Raw genomic sequence first — 22,178 nt, forward strand, 5'->3', positions numbered from 1 at the left:
CTAGAAAACTTCTTACTCTTGTAGGCCTTTTTTTATAGGTTTTTTTATAACTGTATTAATAAAGAGGAACGTTTAGACTATATCACGGGCGAGATACTGTCTTTTAACAGCGACAGATCTGTATTTGTTCTTTAAGCTATTAAAACAGCGAATTTTTACCCATGAACCTTAGAAGAGTCCCAAATTGGTAACACCCAGGTGCAGCTACGCTTGCTATATCTTAAAATAACTTCAGCACTTAATTTTAATAGCGTTATAGAGCAAAGCAACATTGATATCCTTACGTCTTTCGCAGGTTGACTTCGGCAATCAAATCTACCTGTCTCTACTGCTAGCTGAAGACCAGAGCATCAGCTTCGGCACAAAGGCGGCCATAATGCGGGTCCTCCGCCCTAGAGTCAAGAGGCGACGAGTGTACATACCTTCACCACCTAACACACCGGGTAAGATATTTGTTTACATTGTAAATAATGTTAAAATCAATACACCTTATAAAAGAAAGTCCCCCGCCGAGTCTGTCTGTTTGTGTGTATATATGTTCGCGATAAACTCAAAAACTACTGAACGGATTTTCATGTGGTATTCACCTATCAATAGAGTGATTCTTGAGAAAGGTTAGGAGTATAATGTGTTAAGGTTTTGTGTTACCTGTGCGAAGCCGTGGCGCGTCGCTAGTTCTTTGATAATTATAACAGACTAAAGGCGAGTAAGCGAGCAGCGCTTGACTTTTTCCTTGTGCAAGAAATGTACTTGTAAATCGTTGCAGAGGTTTGCCAGACTTCACAGTTTGATACGGCCAACACGCAGTGTTCCACCCTAAAGGGGCCCACAGATTACCAGTTCGCCGGACGATATCAGCCTGTCAGTTGTTCGGAGCTGTCAAATTTTGCATTAAGGCTGATATCGTCCGGCGTACTGGTAATCAGTGGGCCCCTTAATACAAAATACTCAACCGCAAAAAAATAATATTCGCTCTTTGCTACTAGTAGACTCTCTATTTGCTTATAGCCGCCGGCTGGCAGATGCCTTTACGCAGTGTAAGCACTTAATCATAAAACTCATCGGTTTTCAGGAGTCGGTCCATCAAGCTCAACAGTGGCGAACGTCGCCCACGCGTCCTCCACCGTGGTCGAGGCCATAGTATCCGCGGTGGAGATGTCCCAGGCTGAACACGAGCAGAATCAATACATGGACGTGGACGACTCGTTAGAGCCTATGGTGCTGCTTGCACCTGATGGAGGTAAACATCCTACTAATATTTTCATAAAATAATTTTCTGGTTTAGCACATACATAGTCTGTTGGTTCACTAAGAAAATGTCGGTTTTTGCCTCCTGTAACGTTATTGTGCTTTTCAAAGCTGACATGTGCTCGATTTTTGATTGACAAAGTTACCTAGCAACAAAATACATAAGGTAATTCAATTAAATAAAATCACACACATATCAGATTTGGTAAGCGCAATGACGATAAACTAGATAGGCAGTTTGCTAGTTTGAAATCGTATAGCGTACATATCTCCGTATATTTACTGTTAGCTTTATCAAAGAGAATAGAGTGTATAGAGAGTTACTGTCATGGTAAATTATGTAGCGACAGTACATTTACTGCCATCTTTCGACAGAAAATTAAAACTGTTAGGACGCCAAAGGGTTAATAAATTCTTATTTTTACCAGGGCTAGACGCTCTCCTCGACATCCCGCCAGACGCCGACGACGAGACGATGGTGGAGCTGGCCATAGCGCTGTCACTACAAGAGCAACCGCGCCGCGCGCCCCCTGCACCCTCCGCGCCTCCACCGCCCGCGCCCGGCTTCAGCGATGCCACTGCGTCCCCGCCGGGGTACGTACATCTTTGCTACAGCACATGTCGTATGGTGCCTTCAATACGGCCACGTCTCAAAAAAACAACTTTTCCAGAAATCGCGTATCAAAGTTCTGACAGTTGAGTGTGCATCAGTAACAAGAGTCTAAATTACTTTTATTTTGAGTCAATTTCTGCTGCTTCTATCAAGGTCTGTTATCCTGTGGATTAAATCTAAAACTGAACATCGAAAAAATACGTACGTCTACAACGCGACATATCGAAGGCTTCAATTTGCTTGTCATATTGTTTGTTGAGTTTCTTCGCCCATTTAATACGTCATTTGGAGATAAAATATGCTGCGGTATTCTCATAAGACGCACATCATTTGTTAACCAAACATTATGTTATTATATTGAGTGCCGGGGGTACTCTACTCGTAGTCGCTTTCTACAAATCGGAAAAACGCTGGGATCGGCTACAAGCGTAGCGCTGCAAAAACGCCGGCAGTGAATGCGTTAATCAAGACCACATCATATAGCTAGCCTGCCAATACGCCTACTTTGGTTGCGCAAGGTTATGTTATGATATAGCTAATAGTACCGATATTGTAACAGCTCTGACGACGAAGGCAGCACCGCAGCCACCGATGGCAGCACGCTCCGCACTTCACCCGCCGAAGCGCCCGGCTCCGCGGGCTCCGAGAGCGGCGGCTCCGGCGCCGACAGCATCGGTGGCGTGTCCGGCCGTAGCAGCGCTTATGGTAAGATCTTGCTCTACGATTGATGCACGACGCTGCATAGAGACTGTCAGTGGCGGATTTGCAGTATTGGCCGCCTCAGGCCCCAGACCCTGTAGTAACTACTAGCCTCCCCTTTCTCAGCTCCCATCTATAAACTGCCGCTCCTAATATCTTGCCGCTCTAGGTCCGGGCCTACAGGGCCTAAGGGACAATCCGCCACTGGAGACCGTGCGTGTTGGAGGTTACTTCGTGACCTGAATCGAAAGCGAAAACAATTCACGCTTCTAAGCAGGTGCTGCCCCCTACACTTCACGCTGGCTCTGTTTCGCATAGTAGGGTCTGTAGGGTAGTGGCTTAAACCTAAAAATGGAAACTTGACATAGTGCTTCGGAGGCCAAGATTCTCTTTGGATCGCTGAGACAAAATAGTTAGTTTAGTTCTTAAGTAGGGATATTAGGGTATGGTACAAGCAAAGAGAATTTAAAATAGAGAGTTACTGTCATTGTAAATTATGTAGCTACAGTACATTTACTGCCGTCTTTCGACAGACGATTAAAACTGTTAGAACGCCATTTGAATTTGATCATTATTCTTTCACTGATAATATGTGTTAACTTGTTAAATATTAATATTAACGCCATCTACTCGAGAGGAGGCTGAAGGTTATTATGATTGGCCTATAGTCGAGTAGATGACGTTAATATTAATATTTAATAAGTTAACACATATCAGTGAAAGAATAAGGATCAAAGTCAAATGGCGTTCTAACAGTTTTATCGTCTGTCAAAAGATGGCAGTAAATTTACAGTGGCTACATAATTTACTTTGATAATCCGTCTCTATGCACTACTCAAGTCTCTTTGGCTGAGCCAAAATAGTTAGTTTAGTTCTTAAGTAGGGATATTAGGGAATGGTACAAGTATAATTGAAATGTTCTAGGGGACGTAGTGTCCACGCCTTCAGCGGGCGCGGTCGCGTCGTCAAACGTCATCGTGGCCACTTCTATGACAGGCTAGTAAATCTGACACAGCTAACTGATCTTATACCTTATTTCATTGAAATAAGGTTAGCAATCGCTTGTCACAGATACCGTACAATACTAGCCGCTAACTAAACTGGGGTCATATTACTATCTCATTCACTCTTGCTACGAATAGGCTAGCCTAGGTTAAACGAAACGTTTTAGGGTGGTATTCCACCTATCCAATTTCTTTGTCCAATGTGTACGTCTTACATTTTGCTTTAATGAGAGAGTGAGACGCACTGACATTGGACAGGTGAAATACCACCCTTACGGCCGCGGTTGTCAGTTTAGTTTGCTGATAGTATAAAACTATGGTCCCACTTATCACAGATTAAACTTATACCTTATTGCAATGTGATAAGGTTGAATAAAGCTCAGTTAAGTTTGGTGTTAGTACTACAGTCCCACTAGCCATGTCACGCTTCACATGCCGTACTACACGGATTAGTATCTAAAGTAACGTTAAGTACAAAGAATTTCGTACATGGACGCGCCTGTTCCTATATCGCACTCGCGTAATAATACTGCTGTTCCGCCCATTATGGTGGCGGTCAATGCAAGTGCGAGCGGGACACCAATCAAATTATAGAGATAGCAACAGGCGGGTCAATGTACGAAATTCTTCTAGCTTAGCGTCCGTACTTTAGTCTGTGTGACGACATTTAATGCTAAACGATCATATAATAAACATGCCTCATTGTTTGACTCACTCTAACTCGTATTAGTGTCACTTTAATTCATTAAAGATCACCGCATACGCAACGACTCGGAAGAAGTATATGTATGCAGCACCTTAAAATACATCTAGATCATGTAATATTTCAGTGTTCTTAACATTTTGTAACTAGCATCATCGCTAATAAGAGATCATTTAGAAGAGTGTTCAAGCTATATATAAAACTCACTAAACATTAAAATTATAAGTGTACAGTCAGTAGCAGAAGTTGCTAAGCGGGCCAGGTGTTTAAAATGGTCTTGACGCGTCTGTATTGTAAAGAGAATAAGAGCGTGTCAAGGTAGTTTTGAACACCTCGCTCGCTTAGCAACTTTTGCTGGTGACTGTACACAATGAGAACCACTTGTAGACAAATGGTCAATAAATAACATAAAAAACAATACACTCTTTTTTTTGGGCAGTCGTGTAATAAATAGCACCTCTTATATAGTTCTTTTTTTTAGCATTAGAAAACGACTACGCGCTCTTGACGTGTATTTTAATTGAAACATGCTTTTTATTAAAAACCACTAACTATTACTTATGAAAGCATAATAATGTAAATAATCGTATATGATTCATAATTGTTACACATATGCCGTGAATTATTTTCCAAAAGAGTTTTTAATTAAAATACACGTCAAGATTGTTTACCTTTTTTCTAATGCTAATAAAAACGAACTATAGTCATTGACTCTCTAGTTGTTTTATGGATGCACGTATGTCACAAAGTTTGGTAGTCACATAGAACCACACTGTCACTGGCAAACGTCTTCGTGTAAAAACCAATCCTTTAGCCCGGCACATCTATAGGCCAACCAAATTAGATCCATAAAAAGCGTTTTGATGAATTCATTTCCAGTAAACTGGAAATCGTTTTCATACGTTCATTGGGTCCTAAATGCATGCATCCGAGTTTGCGCAAGCGGTGTGCATAAATTTTGAGAGCCTTGGGAGATAAATTTTTCCTTGGATTGCAAAACATGTAGAAGGAACCCACCATCAATTACTTTGGAAGTGACAACAAATCTATCTGTTTTAGGTGTCTAATTTACGGCAACATTGGCTAGCTATCTTATTATTCTATAGCCCCATTTAATTTACTAATCTTCTGTGTAGCCGGCGCGTCAACCTCCCTGTCTCAACCCGGCGCGTCCACATCGCGCACAGCCGAGCTTGAGACCGAGACGCGCAAGTTGCACGCGCTGCGGCTGTCTCTGCTCTCCGCCGCTCTGGACGCGCTGCCCACGCTTCGCACGCTTCCCGGCGTGCGCGCCATACCGTTCGTGCAGGTGAGGACATGACACGAGGATACATGCGGCCTTGAATCTTCTGTAACTCTAGTCCTTTCTATAGATAAAGTTTTAAAATATTTCAACCAAGTCTAAGCCGTGTTTTCTTTTACAAACAAGTCGTAGTTTTAAAATGATAAGCTTAGTGTTAATAATATTATAATAAAAAAAACATCAGATAGTCTTATATAGAAAAATAAATGTGATTGAGTTTTATTACGGGATTTATACTCCAGTCATTTTGAGTCCACGACGTCCAGATTATTTGACGAGCTCAGTTCAAACACTAAAGACTTATCGATCAACTGATCAAAAAACGTTCGGACTGCAGACTAGCGAGTTACAAGTGAGCAGTAACGGAGTCCGAACCCTAGTTTGGGCCTTATCTGCCTTGAGTCTTCTTCACAGTAAAAATATCTCATATTCCATAGGTGGTCCTAATGCTGGCCGGCGACCTGGATTCCACCGTGGAAGCGGACCGCGCGGTCCTCGAGCGCCTCCTAGAGCTGCTCGTGTCCGAACTGGACATGGGCACGGACGAGGACGCGCCCGCCATCACACCCCCCGTCCACGAGCGGACCAACCGTCGCGAGCTGCAGTTGGTGGTGATGCGGCTGCTCAGTGAGTGATGTTATCAAGTTTCTGGTTTACGTCACCAGGTGGCACTCGGTGCTGTTGTTCGCATGTTACTTAGGGTGGTATTCCATCTGTCCAATATCTTTGTCCGATGTTTATTTGCGTCTCACATTTTGCTTAATGAAAGAGTGAGACGCGATGTACATTGGACAGGTGGAATACCACCTTGAGACACGATCTGAGTATCAAACAAAATTGATTGTGTCAAATTCTTGTTTGGTTTAAGCCAAATCTCATAGAACAAAACTAGAAACAGGAGAAACCTATACTGGCGCCATCTATGCAAACCTTCAACATTTGCCAACCCCATTGCCCGCTGTTGATTCGGATTCGGTAGTTTGCCCCGGAGCCCCCGAAACACGACACTTCGGTCAGAAGTCTGAACGCGCACTAAATAGCCCCCTTCTAGTATTATAAGAGTCCAATGTTCACAGGTGTCCTAATGGCCCGCTGGAAGTCGACCTCCTCCGGCAGCACGACGGCGCGCGAGGGCTCCGGCGCCGCCTGCGCCGCCCACGTGTCCCGCCTCGCCGCCGCCGCGCTCATACGGGCCGGAGCGCCCCTGCACTGCTACAGGGTGTTGGCTGCCTTGTTACCTTACTGGAAGGACAAGACTGCCAGTAAGTGCATAGATTTAACCCAGGTCCAGGCGTCGACGAACGAAATAACGACCTTGTTACAAGTTACATTGGGATTTGGGCTGGAGCACCCTTGCATTGCTATAGGTTGCTGGCTGCGTTACTGCCGTACTGGGTGCGTAGCCAACATGCCAATAGTTTTTCGTTCGTCGAAACGCAGCTGTCACTGTGGCTCTAATATGAAAGAGTGATATAAAGACACACAGCGTTTCGTTGTCGTAGCTCAAGCGCTTGTCACCTTGGCTAGGCACCCTGGAAGGATAACTGTCAGTAAGTACTAATAGCAAGACTCTTAACTCACCATGGATGAGCCTTATGTCTTTGCAATATGGCTTACGAATTGTCAGTTAGTAGTGTGGACGATGATACTTTTCGAGATTTAAACGTCGATAACGGTTTTATTATGAATTAGGGACAAGGATTGATTGTACATTTCACTATTTAACGGGAACTGATACGCTAACATTTAGCGGAGCTAGTCAAGCGACGTTGAAAGGCAAAGCGGACTTTGAATCCCGCTTTTACGCCACCTTCAGCAATTTGCGTCTAAACAGAGATAGACTAAGTATTTTAACTTAGGAGTACTATTATTTACATCGTAAATAATAATGTGAAAATGAATAATCATGAAATCATTTATTTTTACTTTTTTGAAGCTTCGCTATTCCTACTACTCTTTTAACTATTGCACAACACGCTCAGAATCTGTTTACATGTTTTAATCTTCCAACTAAATATTTGGTACACAAGTAGCTTTGCAGGTTTGTAACAAACGCTTAGGTCTTAGGGTGGTATTCCATCTGTCCAATATCCTTAGTCCAATGTCACTGCGTCTCACTCTCTCATTAGGCAAAATGTGAGACAAAATACACATTGGACAAAGAAATTGGACAGGTGGAATACCACCCTTAAGAATGTAGCTTGAAACCGAATTGACCAATCACAGCAGCGTGATAACGCACGAGTAATTACACAGCCGACACTTGTATTACAGACACTTGTGTAGTTATTTGACGGACACGTACTAATACTTTGTTTTTGTTACGCCACTTAACGCTGAGAGATAAGTACTATGAGATAATCCGTAGAACGCGTCTTCCTGCCCCCAAAGGCCCCAAACGGCGCATTTTCATTGATCAAACATTGGCCGCTCTTGTGTCTCGAAAAGCACAAATTTCATATTATATCTTGGTTTGCAAAAAGTACTACTGTACTAAATTTTATGCAGATGCCTTTGCATTTACTATCTTACTTATTATAAATTATTTATGTACACAAAAAATTAATAGACTGTTCTATATGCCCCTCTGGGCATAATTAGAATATCGGCTCTTATATTACAAAAGGTTGTATAGTGCAACTGTGTGTGCTACTTGCGATCAAGTAAAAAATCGTCTAATCTTCGAACGTTCGAGATTACTTCGAATCTTCATAAATACTGAACTATGCCATGTGTGGGAGGTGCTAACAGTAAAACATCTAATTGGCCATTGGTAGACCCTATTTAGTTGCAATAAGGTTTACAAAAGGTTGGTTTACTGTAAAGGTTTATGTTACCCAATGAAAATGCGCCGTACCCCGCATGCGTCCCGTACTATACGTGTAACGCTCGCTTGATTGATCAGCAGATCGCCCGGCCTCACTGAACGAGGATTTACAACGCCTACATTTTCCGGGACTCGCCCAACTGGCCGGGCAGGCTTTAGGTGATCACTGTTCGAATTCAGAATTAGTGCCAGTTGCACCAACCATAATTAGTCGACTGGTCAGCGTCACTCAACAGTGAACTATGAAACTTCCCATACAATGAAATTTTGCGAACGCTTTAACAGTGACAGGCGGTTTGGTGCAACCGACCCTTAGGGCCAGTTGCACCAACCACATTTGACGGACTGATCAACGTCAGCCGGCGCCCCCCGGCGCTTTACTATGAAACTTTCGATACATAAAAATTTAGCGAACTCTTTAACGATACGAACAGTTTGGTGCAACCGAGCCTTAGTCGTGTGCCTTGTGTTGTGTGTGTACTTCAGCGAGCGTCAAGCGGAGCGTGCAGCGTGCTGACTAGCGTCAAGCAGCGTCCGTTGACCCCGAGGCCGACGAACGCACGCTCCGAGCGGCGTTCCGTGGACCTCGGGCGAGGCCGTTCGCAGAAGTTCATTTGTTTAACATCGACGCGCCTCACGCTTCGTCCGAGCGTTCACACAGTTTGCACAATATTGTGTCATTGTTAGATCGAGGATTCTCTTCTTTCTTTATTATGTTATTTTACATGAATTCTTCCGATATCGTTTTGAGGGCCTTTTATTCACGTTAGACGTCCTAAGATAAGTTGGACTTGCCGACTATTTCTACAAATTCTCTTGAAAGTTATAGAGTTAGCACAGTGTAGATTTTTGGATTCGTTTTGTTGCTTAAATCTTAGTCAGCACTAATTTACAAACTAACAAAACATTGTCCAAAACATCACTGGTTTTGACGTTGATTCGGGAGAATTTTTGTACAATTTCACCTTCTAGTAATCTTTTCTACATATCATCACATTGTCCGAGTTACATTCGTACGTTCTATTAGATACCGGCGTAAATACAACCGCCCGAGATTCAGACGCCGCATCCGCTTATGGTGTCGTTTATTTGCTTAACACATCGCCATGCGACGTTATATTAAAATGTATGTAGTTTTAGGTCAATCAGTCCTACTGTCCACGAATGCGAAGTATACGCGGATTTTTCTATTAATTTATGATCCAAAAAACCGGGTCTGATCTTTATATCCGACTATTGATTTTATGGCTTGCGTCATCGACGTTACCTTTGTAAAGAGTACTATATTAAGCGGAATATATGATTGTATCGTGGGCCTTAAAGAAAACACCGTTGCTTCGCATCTATGGACGTCCGGTCATATTGTAATTCGTTAGTGACGAGCGTTTAGCGGCGGGGCGTGTTGCATAGTGGCAATTGTCGAAAGGATCTGAGGGCCTACCGCGAACCACGTAGGACGTGTTGCCTCCCTGTCACACTTACGTACGAATTTACGTGTGCGGCAGAGAGGCAGCACGTCGAACATGGTTCTCGGTAGGCCCTCTGAGCAGCGTGCCCCGATGCCGCTCGCATACGTTTGCATGTGGTTACCGCGCCGCACGCTCCGTTTCTTAATTTTTTTGCCATTTTTATATACTGTGAACTTTTTTTGCCACTTTTGTGTTATTTCTACTCAGAATCACGAGCTCTTTCGATCCTAAAAAATGTCCCAGAGTTTTTTCCTATTGTGTTACCATTTCCCCATATACTTTATATGGCGGTAACAAAAAGGAAAGTTGGAAAAATGTATGGAAATTTAAGGTCACTTTTTTCTCCTATAAGGATGAAAAGGGCTCGCGATCCTGACGAGAAATAACACAAAAGTGGCAAAAAAGGTCACAATATATAAAAATGGCAAAAAATAAAAGAAACGCTCAGAGGGTCCACTAAGTTTGGACCGTTATAGCTGTGTTTCCGTTTCCGTTTCCTTTAACTAAGGGTTACTTTGTTCCATAGACGCGGGCACAACGACGCCTACAGCGCAGCTGCTGAAGCCGCAAGCGCCGCACCCACTGCCTGACATGCAGCCATTCTTCGTCAAGGAATACGTTAAGAGTAAGTCTTTTTACTGACTTATTATCTAGACCTAAGTTTGAACGTCGAAGCAATTGCGAACGGCTTTAAATAAGGATCCTCGTAATAGAACGAAACGTGCGAGATTGATTTCGTCTTCAAAAAGTGTCCAGCTTTAATATATCTGGGTTTAAGAAGTTTTATGTTTCACTTTACGTTTGCTTATTATTATTTTTAATAGGTTATTAGCGACTAATTGAGTCATATTTTCAGTAAGCATAAATGCCACTTATGACATGGCTTTAAAAACTCAACATTCTTTTATACACCTGACGGACTGAATAGTCCTAGTTATTATTTGACAAATTTTAAGGTAGAGAGTAAGGAATCGGATGAACCAACTAGATGCACAGATGTAGTGCATAATTATTTTCCACCGTATTTTCACGGAAACTTACGAACATGTCTTGCCATTTCAGTCAGTCACGGTACAAAAAGTACTGACATTGACTGTACTAGCATGACAAATACGAACGTTTCCGAGAAAATACGATGGAAAACAATTATGCACTACATCTGTATTCCGTACAACTCAACATGTTAAAGTTATTGAAACAGTTTTTGTAGCTAAATACCGATAAAAAAATCGTTAGGGAAAGTATCGATACAATGAGCTGTAACTTAGAGAATATAACCGAATGGAGTGGTCATTAACAGGCGTTCCCCTCTGTCGAAAATAGGCGGCCAATGGTCAACCACATGTATGGACTGATGTTTATCTGACATGGCTATGTTTACGTTACGTATACATTTGATGTGCCCCTCCCCCGCAAAAAACGGCAGACTATTTTGTACAGAAAATGATAGACATGGCGTCTCCGTTGGTTATATTCTCTAAGAGCTGTAATGATAAAATGCTTCGACAGGCCACGCGCTAGACGTGTTCGACAACTACCCCCAACTGCTGATGGAGATGGCGCTCCGCCTGCCGTGCCAGATCCACAAGCACTGTGAGCCCGTGCACTTCGACTCGCGCTGGCGCACGCTGCTCTGCGAGTACATGATGAACCAGCAGACTCCGCTCAGGTACAAACAGAAACACTCCACTCGCGCTGGCGCACGCTGCTCTGCGAGTACATGATGAACCAGCAGACCCCGCTCAGGTACAAACAGAAACACTCCACTCGCGCTGGCGCACGCTGCTCTGCGAGTACATGATAAACCAGCAGACCCCGCTCAGGTACAAACAGAAACACTCCACTCGCGCTGGCGCACGCTGCTCTGCGAGTACATGATGAACCAGCAGACCCCGCTCAGGTACAAACAGAAACACTCCACTCGCGCTGGCGCACGCTGCCCTGCGAGTACATGATGAACCAGCAGACCCCGCTCAGGTACAAACAGAAACACTCCACTCGCGCTGGCGCACGCTGCCCTGCGAGTACATGATGAACCAGCAGACCCCGCTCAGGTACAAACAGAAACACTCCACTCGCGCTGGCGCACGCTGCTCTGCGAGTACATGATGAACCAGCAGACCCCGCTCAGGTACAAACAGAAACACTCCACTCGCGCTGGCGCACGCTGCTCTGCGAGTACATGATGAACCAGCAGACCCCGCTCAGGTACAAACAGAAACACTCCACTCGCGCTGGCGCACGGTGCTCTGCGAGTACATGATGAACCAGCAGACCCCGCTCAGGTACAAACAGAAACACTCCACTCGCGCTGGCGCACGCTGCCCTGCGAGTACATGATGAACCAGCAGACCCCGCTCAGGTACAAACAGAAACACTCCACTCGCGCTGGCGCACGCTGCTCTGCGAGTACATGATGAACCAGCAGACCCCGCTCAGGTACAAACAGAAACACTCCACTCGCGCTGGCGCACGCTGCCCTGCGAGTACATGATGAACCAGCAGACCCCGCTCAGGTACAAACAAACACTCCACTCGCGCTGGCGCACGCTGCTCTGCGAGTACATGATGAACCAGCAGACCCCGCTCAGGTACAAACAGAAACACTCCACTCGCGCTGGCGCACGCTGCTCTGCGAGTACATGATGAACCAGCAGACCCCGCTCAGGTACAAACAGAAACACTCCACTCGCGCTGGCGCACGGTGCTCTGCGAGTACATGATGAACCAGCAGACCCCGCTCAGGTACAAACAGAAACACTCCACTCGCGCTGGCGCACGCTGCCCTGCGAGTACATGATGAACCAGCAGACCCCGCTCAGGTACAAACAGAAACACTCCACTCGCGCTGGCGCACGCTGCTCTGCGAGTACATGATGAACCAGCAGACCCCGCTCAGGTACAAACAGAAACACTCCACTCGCGCTGGCGCACGCTGCCCTGCGAGTACATGATGAACCAGCAGACCCCGCTCAGGTACAAACAGCTACACTCCTAACTGTACGTTGGTGGACCCTATTACAAAAGGCATAAGGTCCACCGATGTACAGTTAACAGTGTGGGCGATAGTACTGTATAGGTATAGCAACCTGAGAAGAGGCTACGTACAAATCCGTAATCATACCCAATTATCAAATTTATAGTAGTTTAAGTATTGTTCAGGCAAAGTTATCTACTAAAGTCGAATTCAGGGTATGTCTTATATTTGATTGACGATTCGTTCTTTAATATAGTTAAACCAAAATAATTACATAGAAATTTGACTTTTAACGTTTCCAATTAAAATCGTTGCAGACTTACCTCGGTCTAACTCTAAAACTACCAGTTTCTAAAATAACATTATTAGTTAGACTTTGTCCGCATCTCTGCTTTCTCGGTTTTATTTTAAAGGAGTTTGAATTCTTTTCGTTATTCTAATTCCATTTGCTTAGGTAGTAGCAGTAGAGTCTAGTCTATCTTCTAATCTTATCTCTGGGTTTCTCTTGGAGAAATCGGATCTAATAACCTTTAACCACTGAACCTTTTTACGGTAACCCATTATGAACTTTAACGAAACGTCATAATTATTAATTACTTTATGACGACGTACCACATTCGTACCTCAGTGGTTAAGGGTCGATTGGGCCACTCGACTGCTGCTCGAGACGATTTGAATACACTAATTGTTACCACGGAAAAAGTTGGGTTGGACTGTATAGTTACAATAATAATAATCATATATTTATTCGCAGGAAACAAGTCCGCAAGCTGCTCCTCTTGCTGTGCGGCACCCGCGACCGCTACCGCCACACCCGCGACGTTCACGCGCTCGACACTCATCTGAACGCCGCCAAAGCGCTGCTACAGACTGACCCGGCCTACGACAGGCTTGTACAACTCATGGACCATTTGAAAGTAAGTTATTTATTATTCTTATTTTCTCAAGACTTTTTTGAGATAAAAATACATACCACCACCGAAATAGGAATTGCCGGCCTTGAGTTATTAAAGGGCTGCGCTAAACTCAGTTAATTTTAACAGGCGTTTGATATTCTTTATTTTATCAAGTCTTTTTTGAGATAAACATACATACCACCACCGAAATAGGAACTGCCGGCCTTGAGTTGTTACAGGGCCTCGCTTAACTCGCCCTCTTCTAAGGCGACTTCAGTGGCGAGCGTCCAGTGGTGCGTTCGGTAGGGAGTGTAGCGTGGCGCTTCCAAGCGATTTGCGCGCGTACCGAGGCCGCTCTCATACGTTTTAACATGGACGCCCCACTCAGTTTACACACTAATATTTATGTCGTACAGGCGTGCGCAGAGATCGTGAGCGCCCGCACCGGCAACTGGCAGCACACGTGCGCCACGGAGCGCAGAGAGGCGCTCGCGTGGTTGGTGCGCTGCGCGCGGCGCGTGCACCCGCACGTGGCGCCCACCGTGCTGCAGCTGCTGCAGGCCGCGCTCACCGACACCAAGCCGGAGAAGGTGAGCCAGAGACAGTCCGCACCGGCGACACGACGAAAGAACCGACTTTTGTTTGTGTGCGTTGTGTCTTTCTTTAGACCCGAGCTTTAGGTGCATTGGTGCCTTTTTTCGCATACACATGTTTCATGTGTAAATAGGTTTTCAAGCGCTTGACATTCTCGTTACCACAAAACGTATCGGCGCCGTATTTACTTGCCAATGCCATCAACTTAATTTGGCAGATACACGATACAGATTACAAGATTTTATTTAACTTGCCTTGTACATACTAATGTAGGTATTTTAGTTAATCCCGATTTCCGATTGAGCTGAAATTTTGCATGCATATGTAAATTGGATGACATTGCAATATTATGATGACATGGACGTTGGAGACAGGAGGTTACCATGGGAACTCTGGTATAACAACGCAAACTTATTGTTTGAGGTTTTATAATGGGCTCGATGAGTATTTCCCGCGAAAAGAAAAGTACAGGTTACAAAAAAAGAAATTTTTGCTAAAAAGACCAGCCATATTGACACTGAATCTTATTTTCAGACCCCATCAGCGTCAGCGTCGACCTCCGAATGGCAGGAGCGCGAGCGCAGCGCGGACAGCGACGCGTTCGTTTCCGACGGCTCCAAGTTCCAGGAGCATCGGGTGCCGGTCCTCGTGCAGCAGATACTCAAACAGGTTACGTATTCGCCTGTTCAAGTCACCTGCAATATGTTTCTCTTCGAAGCCCGCGAAAATATATGTGACACGTTTTAATGGCTTTACTTGAGAGGTTGTCCCTGACCTTCTGACCTAAATATTAACTACACTTTCATTACACAGGTGTCTCAAGAGGAACTGAAGATGTTCGTGAAGGCCTTCCTGCTGGAGACGAACTCGACGGCCGTGCGTTGGCAGGCGCACGCTCTGCTACTAGCTATATACAAGTGAGTGATACAAAAATGTATAACCCCCTTATTAATGAAACTTTACGGCCCTGATTTAGTTAAATTATGTTTTATCCATTTCTTACAAATACACAAATCAAAATGACAGATAAAGACAAACGATTCATAGCTAATTCAGGCCAGTATCGCGTTTATGAATAACGCGAATCTGCACCGACTAGAGCGTGGAAGCGGTTCAACGATACACACATTCATATACTCAAAGGTTAACTAGAAGAAATCCCTTAAAGTGATAAGTTCGCCTTTGTTCTGCCTATCGTGTGCCATATTTGTGTTTTGTACAATAAAGAGTTTATACATACATCCATACATTTCCAGTGGCATTTGATCCATACATAAAACCGATTCGATTGACATAAAAAAAACATAACACAAACCAACTATTCCGTAAAATCTTTACTCCCTTCCATATACCGATTATAATAATCATTTGTGACGTTTTCAACCAAAAGGTACCACTTTGTCGGTTGTCGATAAGGTTGATTTCAAATTGAAGCCATATCGAAATAGCGCCTTATTGACAACCGACAATAAATACCCTTTTGATTGAGAATGACACATTTATTAACACATTCACTGCCCCCGACGCACATGTGCGTCCACCGTCATACAAGTTTGTTCCTAGGCCACGCCCCCTGGCAGTGAATGCGTTAAGCATCAGTCCTAATTTATATGTATTATCCTACAGCAACTCGCCGCCAGCCGAGCAGGCGTCGCTAGTGTCCCTTCTGTGGGGCATTTGGCCAACGCTACCCCAATATGGACGCAAGGCGGCACAGTTCGTTGACCTCTTGGGGTACTTCACGCTCAAGACCACGGATATCGACACCGAGGTTAGTATTAACAGCAACGTCCTCAACTGACCGTTGGTAGACTTTATCTCTTTGACATAAGGTCTACATATTGTCAGGTAAGGTTTTGACTATAAGAAACTTTTTAGTCCCAGTGTATAAAACACAACAGTCAATCGACGGAGCCGTCTAGACAGGGCAATCGTGCGGGGTGAGAGGGGCGAAGGCTGGGCCGCGCGCACCCGAGCTCCATATGTCGCCATTGTTAGTAGCTCGGTACTACTTACAGGGCTAGCGTGTCTTATTTGAAATGTTTGTAATTTTTGGGCAGTTGTGTAAAAGTCTGTGACAACCCTACTGTGTTCTTGTGCGGTGTCGGCATTTACGCAAACATGAAAGGCGTCTGTCCATTGTTACTTTTTACACTGTTGTTTATTTATCTAATTACTGGACTCGATACAGCTGATATGCAGCAACAAGGCGTCCATCATCGCACCCTAGAAATCGTGCCCTTTTCAGACATTCCTTCCGAGAACTTTTTCCTTCAGTACAGTACGGCTACCACCAGTTTTGACATTGACATAACGCTCACGTTTACGTAACTTACTTTCTATGAATCTCGCTCGTACTCGCATATGCGAGCAATAGTGCAAGCGAGATGTACAGAAAGTAAATTACGTAGACGTGAGCGTTATGTCAATGTTGAAACTGATGGTAGAGGCTCAGTATAGTGTTCTTCAAATGTTATAGGTTCTCACCGCGCATGTTAAGATAAGGGTGGGATTCCACCTGTCCAATTTCTTTGTCATTGCGTCTCATTCTCTCACTAAGCAAAATGTGAGACGCAAATACACATTGGACCAAGATGGACAGATGGAATACCATCCTAAGCTACGATGACCGTTTAATATGTATTTTACTACTAAATGTATTTTTCCAGAAATACGTTGGCAGCGCGGTAGACCTGCTTCGCAGCCAGAACCAGCTCCTATCCATGCACGGCAACGCGTCCCTGTACGCCGCTCTCGGCGCCTACGTGGAGCTCGACGGCTACTACTTGGAGTCCGAGCCGTGCCTGGTCTGCAACAACCCCGAGGTGCCCATGGCGACCATCAAGCTGCCCACTATCAAGGTGAGTACACAAACTATTGAACTGCTCGATTTTTTTTAATTGTTCTCATTCATAAATAAATTCTGTTTCATACACTACATAAATAGATTGTTTAATAAGTAATCTGTCAATTTCAATACAATACACAATACAAACCCTCTTTATTGCACAACCTAAACGACATTTACAGAGAATCACAAATAATACATAAAGACAGAGGTAACAACATGCAAATTATATTTCATCCACGAAACGAACAAGACACGCTGAAGCTCAACGCTGAATACACTGACACATTCGTCTCGCCGGGTTTTATATATAACGGGATAGCTACAGCGCAAACTTTTATACATGAACTCTTATTCGCGCCGCGTCTCGTAAATAACACACCACTATCCGCCGCGGCAAGCCGAACTTACGTATTAAATAGGCGGATTATCCGTTTGAACGCCACGCCTACCGAGCGCGGCGCGTCTTCATGAATCTTGTCAGTATGCACGAAGGTTGATAATACGCTGTCTTGCGGGTTACAAACGGTTTCTTTGTCCACAGATCGATTCAAAATTCACAACGACCACCCAGATAGTGAAGCTGGTGAACAGCCACATGATCAGCCGCATCAGCCTGCGCATCGGCGACATCAAGCGCAGCAAGATGGTGCGCAGCATCAACTTCTACTACAACAACCGCACCGTGCAGGCGGTGCAGGAGCTCAAGAACAAGCCTGGTGAGTTCTGTTAACACATGGGCCAAGAACCCGACTGTCGGGTACACTGTTCGTAGTAACTACGCGCTCCATACGGCGAAACCGTGGCTACGCGCTACGAGCGTAGTGTCAATAAATGTGTTAAAAGTGAACTCTATTATAATGCGGATAAAGTTTAAAATGGTCAACATTTTCTTCAACTGCACGAGTAGCGATCTTAAGTCTAATACCTAGGGCTTGTTTTATGATGAAGCTTAAGGGTGGACATGGCTCCAATGTGTATTGCGTCTCACATTTTGATTTAATGAGAGAGTGAGACGCAGTGACATTGGACAAAGAAATTGGCCAGGTGGAATGCCACCCTAAAACGTGTAACAAGCTTCCGTAGTAGTAATAAGTAGACTTTCGCTGTGAGTAGCGATGACAATTTTTATCTTATCTGACTAGCGTTAGCCCATATAAAAGAAAACTATTGCTCATAATACTGAGCAAATGTTATCGAATATCCACCCGTCTCGGTTTGACCTTCCGCGGTCGTATGATGGACGCGGTGATCGTGATAACTCCATGACTATACATTACTATAAGCTAAAAAACCTGGTTATTTTACAAGTAGAAATTCAGTAGATATAATAGATAATATCTACTGGATTTTCCTTTTGTAAAAAGGTAATCAATACTTATAAGATGTAATATCTCCAGGCATGTGGCACAAGGCAAAGCGTGTGCAACTCCAGTCCGGTCAATCGGAGGTCCGCGTCGACTTCCCGCTGCCGATCGTCGCGTGCAACCTCATGATGGAGTACGCCGACTTCTATGAGAACCAGCAGGCCACAGGTAAAGTATGCTGGCAAGTCTTTGTTCTGTTGGTTACATTTCTATGTGCCATCCGTGAAACAACCATTCAACCGATAAAAGATCACGTATAATTTGTAACGTTGTAACGTTGAATATCAATTTGTAGCAATTCAACTGTTTGGGCAAAAAATAAAATTAAGTTTAGTCTTGTATGAAATGCTTATGATGACTATTATTACCCATAGAAACTGTCTGAATATAGTCGAGCCATGTTTGCGTTTTTACTAGAAACCTCGCTAAAAGCATAGCGCTAGGCAAATGGCCTTCACTTTAGAATTTGATTGTTCAATAAAATCCTTTATTCATAGGCGAATCCCTGCAATGCCCTCGTTGCTCGCAATCTGTACCGGCAAACCCAGGCGTCTGTGCCAACTGCGGCGAGAACGTGTTCCAGTGCCACAAGTGCCGGTAAGTTAAACGTTGTTAATTGGTAAAACGAATGCCTTTACTATATTTACTTTTCATATTTATTCTAAACAATATAGTTGATTTATAAATAAAAAATAAATAAAATAAACGATAAACTAACTTTCAAAGCCATCAGCCTTCGAGCAACACCGGCTTCCGACACATCGGAAGGGAGGGGCCCAAGCGATATCTCACCGTACAAATCTTTCTGCCATTTTTCGCGGGGGGAAAGGTGCACACAGTCGCACTTCTCACACACTTGCATACAAAATCCAATCTGTAATGACGACACAAATACATAGAAAATGACACACGTCAAAGACAAATCTTGCAAACCTCGATCTCTTTTTGTGTACGGACGAGTGACAAGTGTCACAACACGCACACTAACACATTTTCGTTGAAGTATGTTATTGTATTCTGAGAGATGAGAAGTCGGATTTGTCGCTCGACCGATCCGCAATTTGTACTGAGCGAGCAAAATCGATAAAACCAACAATTACATGAGACTAAAATATAATAATTGTGTTTGAATGTAATTAAACGTATGATATGTAAAAAAAAATATTACATGTGAAATGTAACACTTTCTTTTTGTATATTTGATGTCCCCGACCTCTTTTTATAACAAAAAACCGAGCAAACAGGCATTTTTGTGCAGCAGTGTTCACGCGCGCGTCTGGACTCGGTCTAGTGAAAAATCCAAGTGCAACTAGTTTTATTACCCGCGCTAGATTAGATTGACGCGCTAATCTCATACCTCGGCAGAGGGGAAATAGTGCGAATGCCGCCTCCCTTCCGTGTTGCTCGAAGCCATCAGCTATCTGCCATCTAGTGAGTGAAAAGGAACACATATATAAGCCACAAACTCTATCGATATATTTTAGTTGTCATTGGGGCATTAATTCGTGCCCACACAAAGAGCCCCTCACCCTAAAACATAATAATATCTCAGTTCCGTTGTCGATAAATCTCCTCATCTCTCGACATTGCTACGAGTGGTATTTATAAATCTTTGCTTGTTCGCAGCGCTATAAACTACGACGAGAAGGACCCGTTCCTGTGTCACGCCTGCGGTTTCTGCAAATACGCCAAATTCGACTACACGCTCACCGCGCGCCCCTGCTGCGCCGTGGACAACATCGAAAACGACGAGGAACGCAAGAAGATGGTGCAGACCATTGGTGCGCTGTTGGATAAGGCCGACCGCGTGTACCGCCAGCTGGTCGCCAACAAACCCGTGCTGGAGGTAAGTGACGTCACTGAAGTTTTTCAATTTTCATCATATTCTTTTATCGGTATTTCGGTATCAGTTTTTAACATCACACGAAAATGTTAAACCACTATGTCCACCGATCTTCGAGCAACACCGGCTTCCGACACATCGGAAGGGAGGGGCCCAAGCGATATCTCACCGTACAAATCTTTCTGCCATTTTTCGCGGGGGAAAGGTGCACACAGTCGCACTTCTCACACACTTGCATACAAAATCCAATCTGTAATGACGACACAAATACATAGAAAATGACACACGTCAAAGACAAATCTTGCAAACCTCGATCTCTTTTTGTGTACGGACGAGTGACAAGTGTCACAACACGCACTCTAACACATTTTCGTTGAAGTATGTTATTGTATTCTGAGAGATGAGAAGTCGGATTTGTCGCTCGACCGATCCGCAATTTGTACTGAGCGAGCAAAATCGATAAATCCAACAATTACATGAGACTAAAATATAATAATTGTGTTTGAATGTAATTAAACGTATGATATGTAAAAAAAAATATTACATGTGAAATGTAACACTTTCTTTTAGTAAATTTGATGTCCCCGACCTATTTTTATAACAAAAAACCGAGCAAACAGGCATTTTTGTGCAGCAGTGTTCACGCGCGCATCTGGACTCGGTCTAGTGAAAAATCCAAGTGCAACTAGTTTTATTACCCGCGCTAGATTAGATTGACGCGCTAATCTTGTACCTCGGCAGAGGGGAAATAGTGCGAATGCCGCCTCCCTTCCGTGTTGCTCGAAGCCACCGATAGAAAAAGTTTTATAAATAAGCTTGCTAAAATTTCCTCAATAATCTACATTTTGAGGTTATTTAGTTTTTAAAGCGCTACTGATTTGATATAAAAAAGTATAGTTTTTACATTAAAGAATCTGCACTCACGAACGTAACGTTACTGCTTTATTTGGCGGGGTCGCCATGTCCGTTAGGTCACGCATCCAGTGTACATTAAAAACTTTGCATTCACGAACGTAGCGTTACTTTACTGCTTTATCTGGCGGGGTCGCCATGTCCGTTGGGATGGTATTCCACCTGTCCAATATCTTGGTCCAATGTGTATTTGCATCTCACATTTTGCTTAATGAGAGAGTGTGACGCAATGCATATTGGACAAAGAAATTGGACAGGTGGAATACCACCCTAACCTAACGCTTAGAAAACACATTCAAAATTATTTAATTTTAAAAACACTTTCAAGTCATTAATATAATGAATATTTTCCTAGTCCCTTGTGCACAAGATAAGCGAGCACCGCCTGGAAGGGCGCCCCGGCGACGAGAACAGCAATGCCTCCACCACCTCCTTCGGCGGCGCGCAGATCAACCGAGTGATCCAGACCCTCGCGCACAAGTACTGCGTCGACAGCAAGGGGCACTTCGAGGACTTGTCCAAGATCATACAGAAGGTGTTGGCTTGCAGGTTAGTATACATATTAATTATGGTTCCGTTTTAATATTTATACATGGCGTGTATGGTGGCTGTACACACTCGTCGAGAGCCTCTCGCCGAGAGTCTGCACCGCTCCGATCCAATCGTAGAAGTGCGAGACGAGACGACCTTCTGCTGCTGTATGTACACACTCGTTCTCGGCTTCTCTCGGGTTGTCCCGACGAGTGTTTACAGCCCGCTTATTTGAATAGTGTTCAGTCAGCAGTAGAAGTAGCTAATTGGCCAAGGTGATGTTAATAATCACTGCTGCTTGATAGTGACAATCGCTGGCTCAATATTACAAAGTTCTATGTTAC

At 44.1% G+C, this 22,178-nt stretch overlaps 1 protein-coding gene across 1 annotated transcript in view; it reads left to right on the top strand.

Annotated features, from left to right (window-relative positions):
• LOC134804305 (E3 ubiquitin-protein ligase UBR4) overlaps nt 1-22,178 on the top strand; it is a 103,360-nt gene that overhangs the window by 53,842 nt on the left and 27,340 nt on the right. Inside the window, exons 50-70 of the mRNA XM_063777317.1 lie at nt 296-443; nt 1,073-1,240; nt 1,677-1,842; nt 2,421-2,566; nt 3,485-3,556; nt 5,404-5,576; nt 6,008-6,197; nt 6,647-6,832; nt 10,393-10,491; nt 11,376-11,535; nt 13,598-13,760; nt 14,156-14,329; nt 14,868-15,002; nt 15,147-15,250; nt 15,960-16,104; nt 17,003-17,194; nt 17,726-17,900; nt 18,582-18,716; nt 19,046-19,145; nt 20,175-20,394; nt 21,659-21,852. Of these exons, the coding sequence (XP_063633387.1) occupies nt 296-443; nt 1,073-1,240; nt 1,677-1,842; nt 2,421-2,566; nt 3,485-3,556; nt 5,404-5,576; nt 6,008-6,197; nt 6,647-6,832; nt 10,393-10,491; nt 11,376-11,535; nt 13,598-13,760; nt 14,156-14,329; nt 14,868-15,002; nt 15,147-15,250; nt 15,960-16,104; nt 17,003-17,194; nt 17,726-17,900; nt 18,582-18,716; nt 19,046-19,145; nt 20,175-20,394; nt 21,659-21,852 (3,245 nt within the window). The remainder of the gene's footprint in view (nt 1-295; nt 444-1,072; nt 1,241-1,676; nt 1,843-2,420; nt 2,567-3,484; nt 3,557-5,403; nt 5,577-6,007; nt 6,198-6,646; nt 6,833-10,392; nt 10,492-11,375; nt 11,536-13,597; nt 13,761-14,155; nt 14,330-14,867; nt 15,003-15,146; nt 15,251-15,959; nt 16,105-17,002; nt 17,195-17,725; nt 17,901-18,581; nt 18,717-19,045; nt 19,146-20,174; nt 20,395-21,658; nt 21,853-22,178) is intronic.

Source organism: Cydia splendana, chromosome Z (genome assembly GCF_910591565.1).
Source record: "Cydia splendana chromosome Z, ilCydSple1.2, whole genome shotgun sequence".
Classification (NCBI taxonomy): domain Eukaryota; kingdom Metazoa; phylum Arthropoda; class Insecta; order Lepidoptera; family Tortricidae; genus Cydia; species Cydia splendana.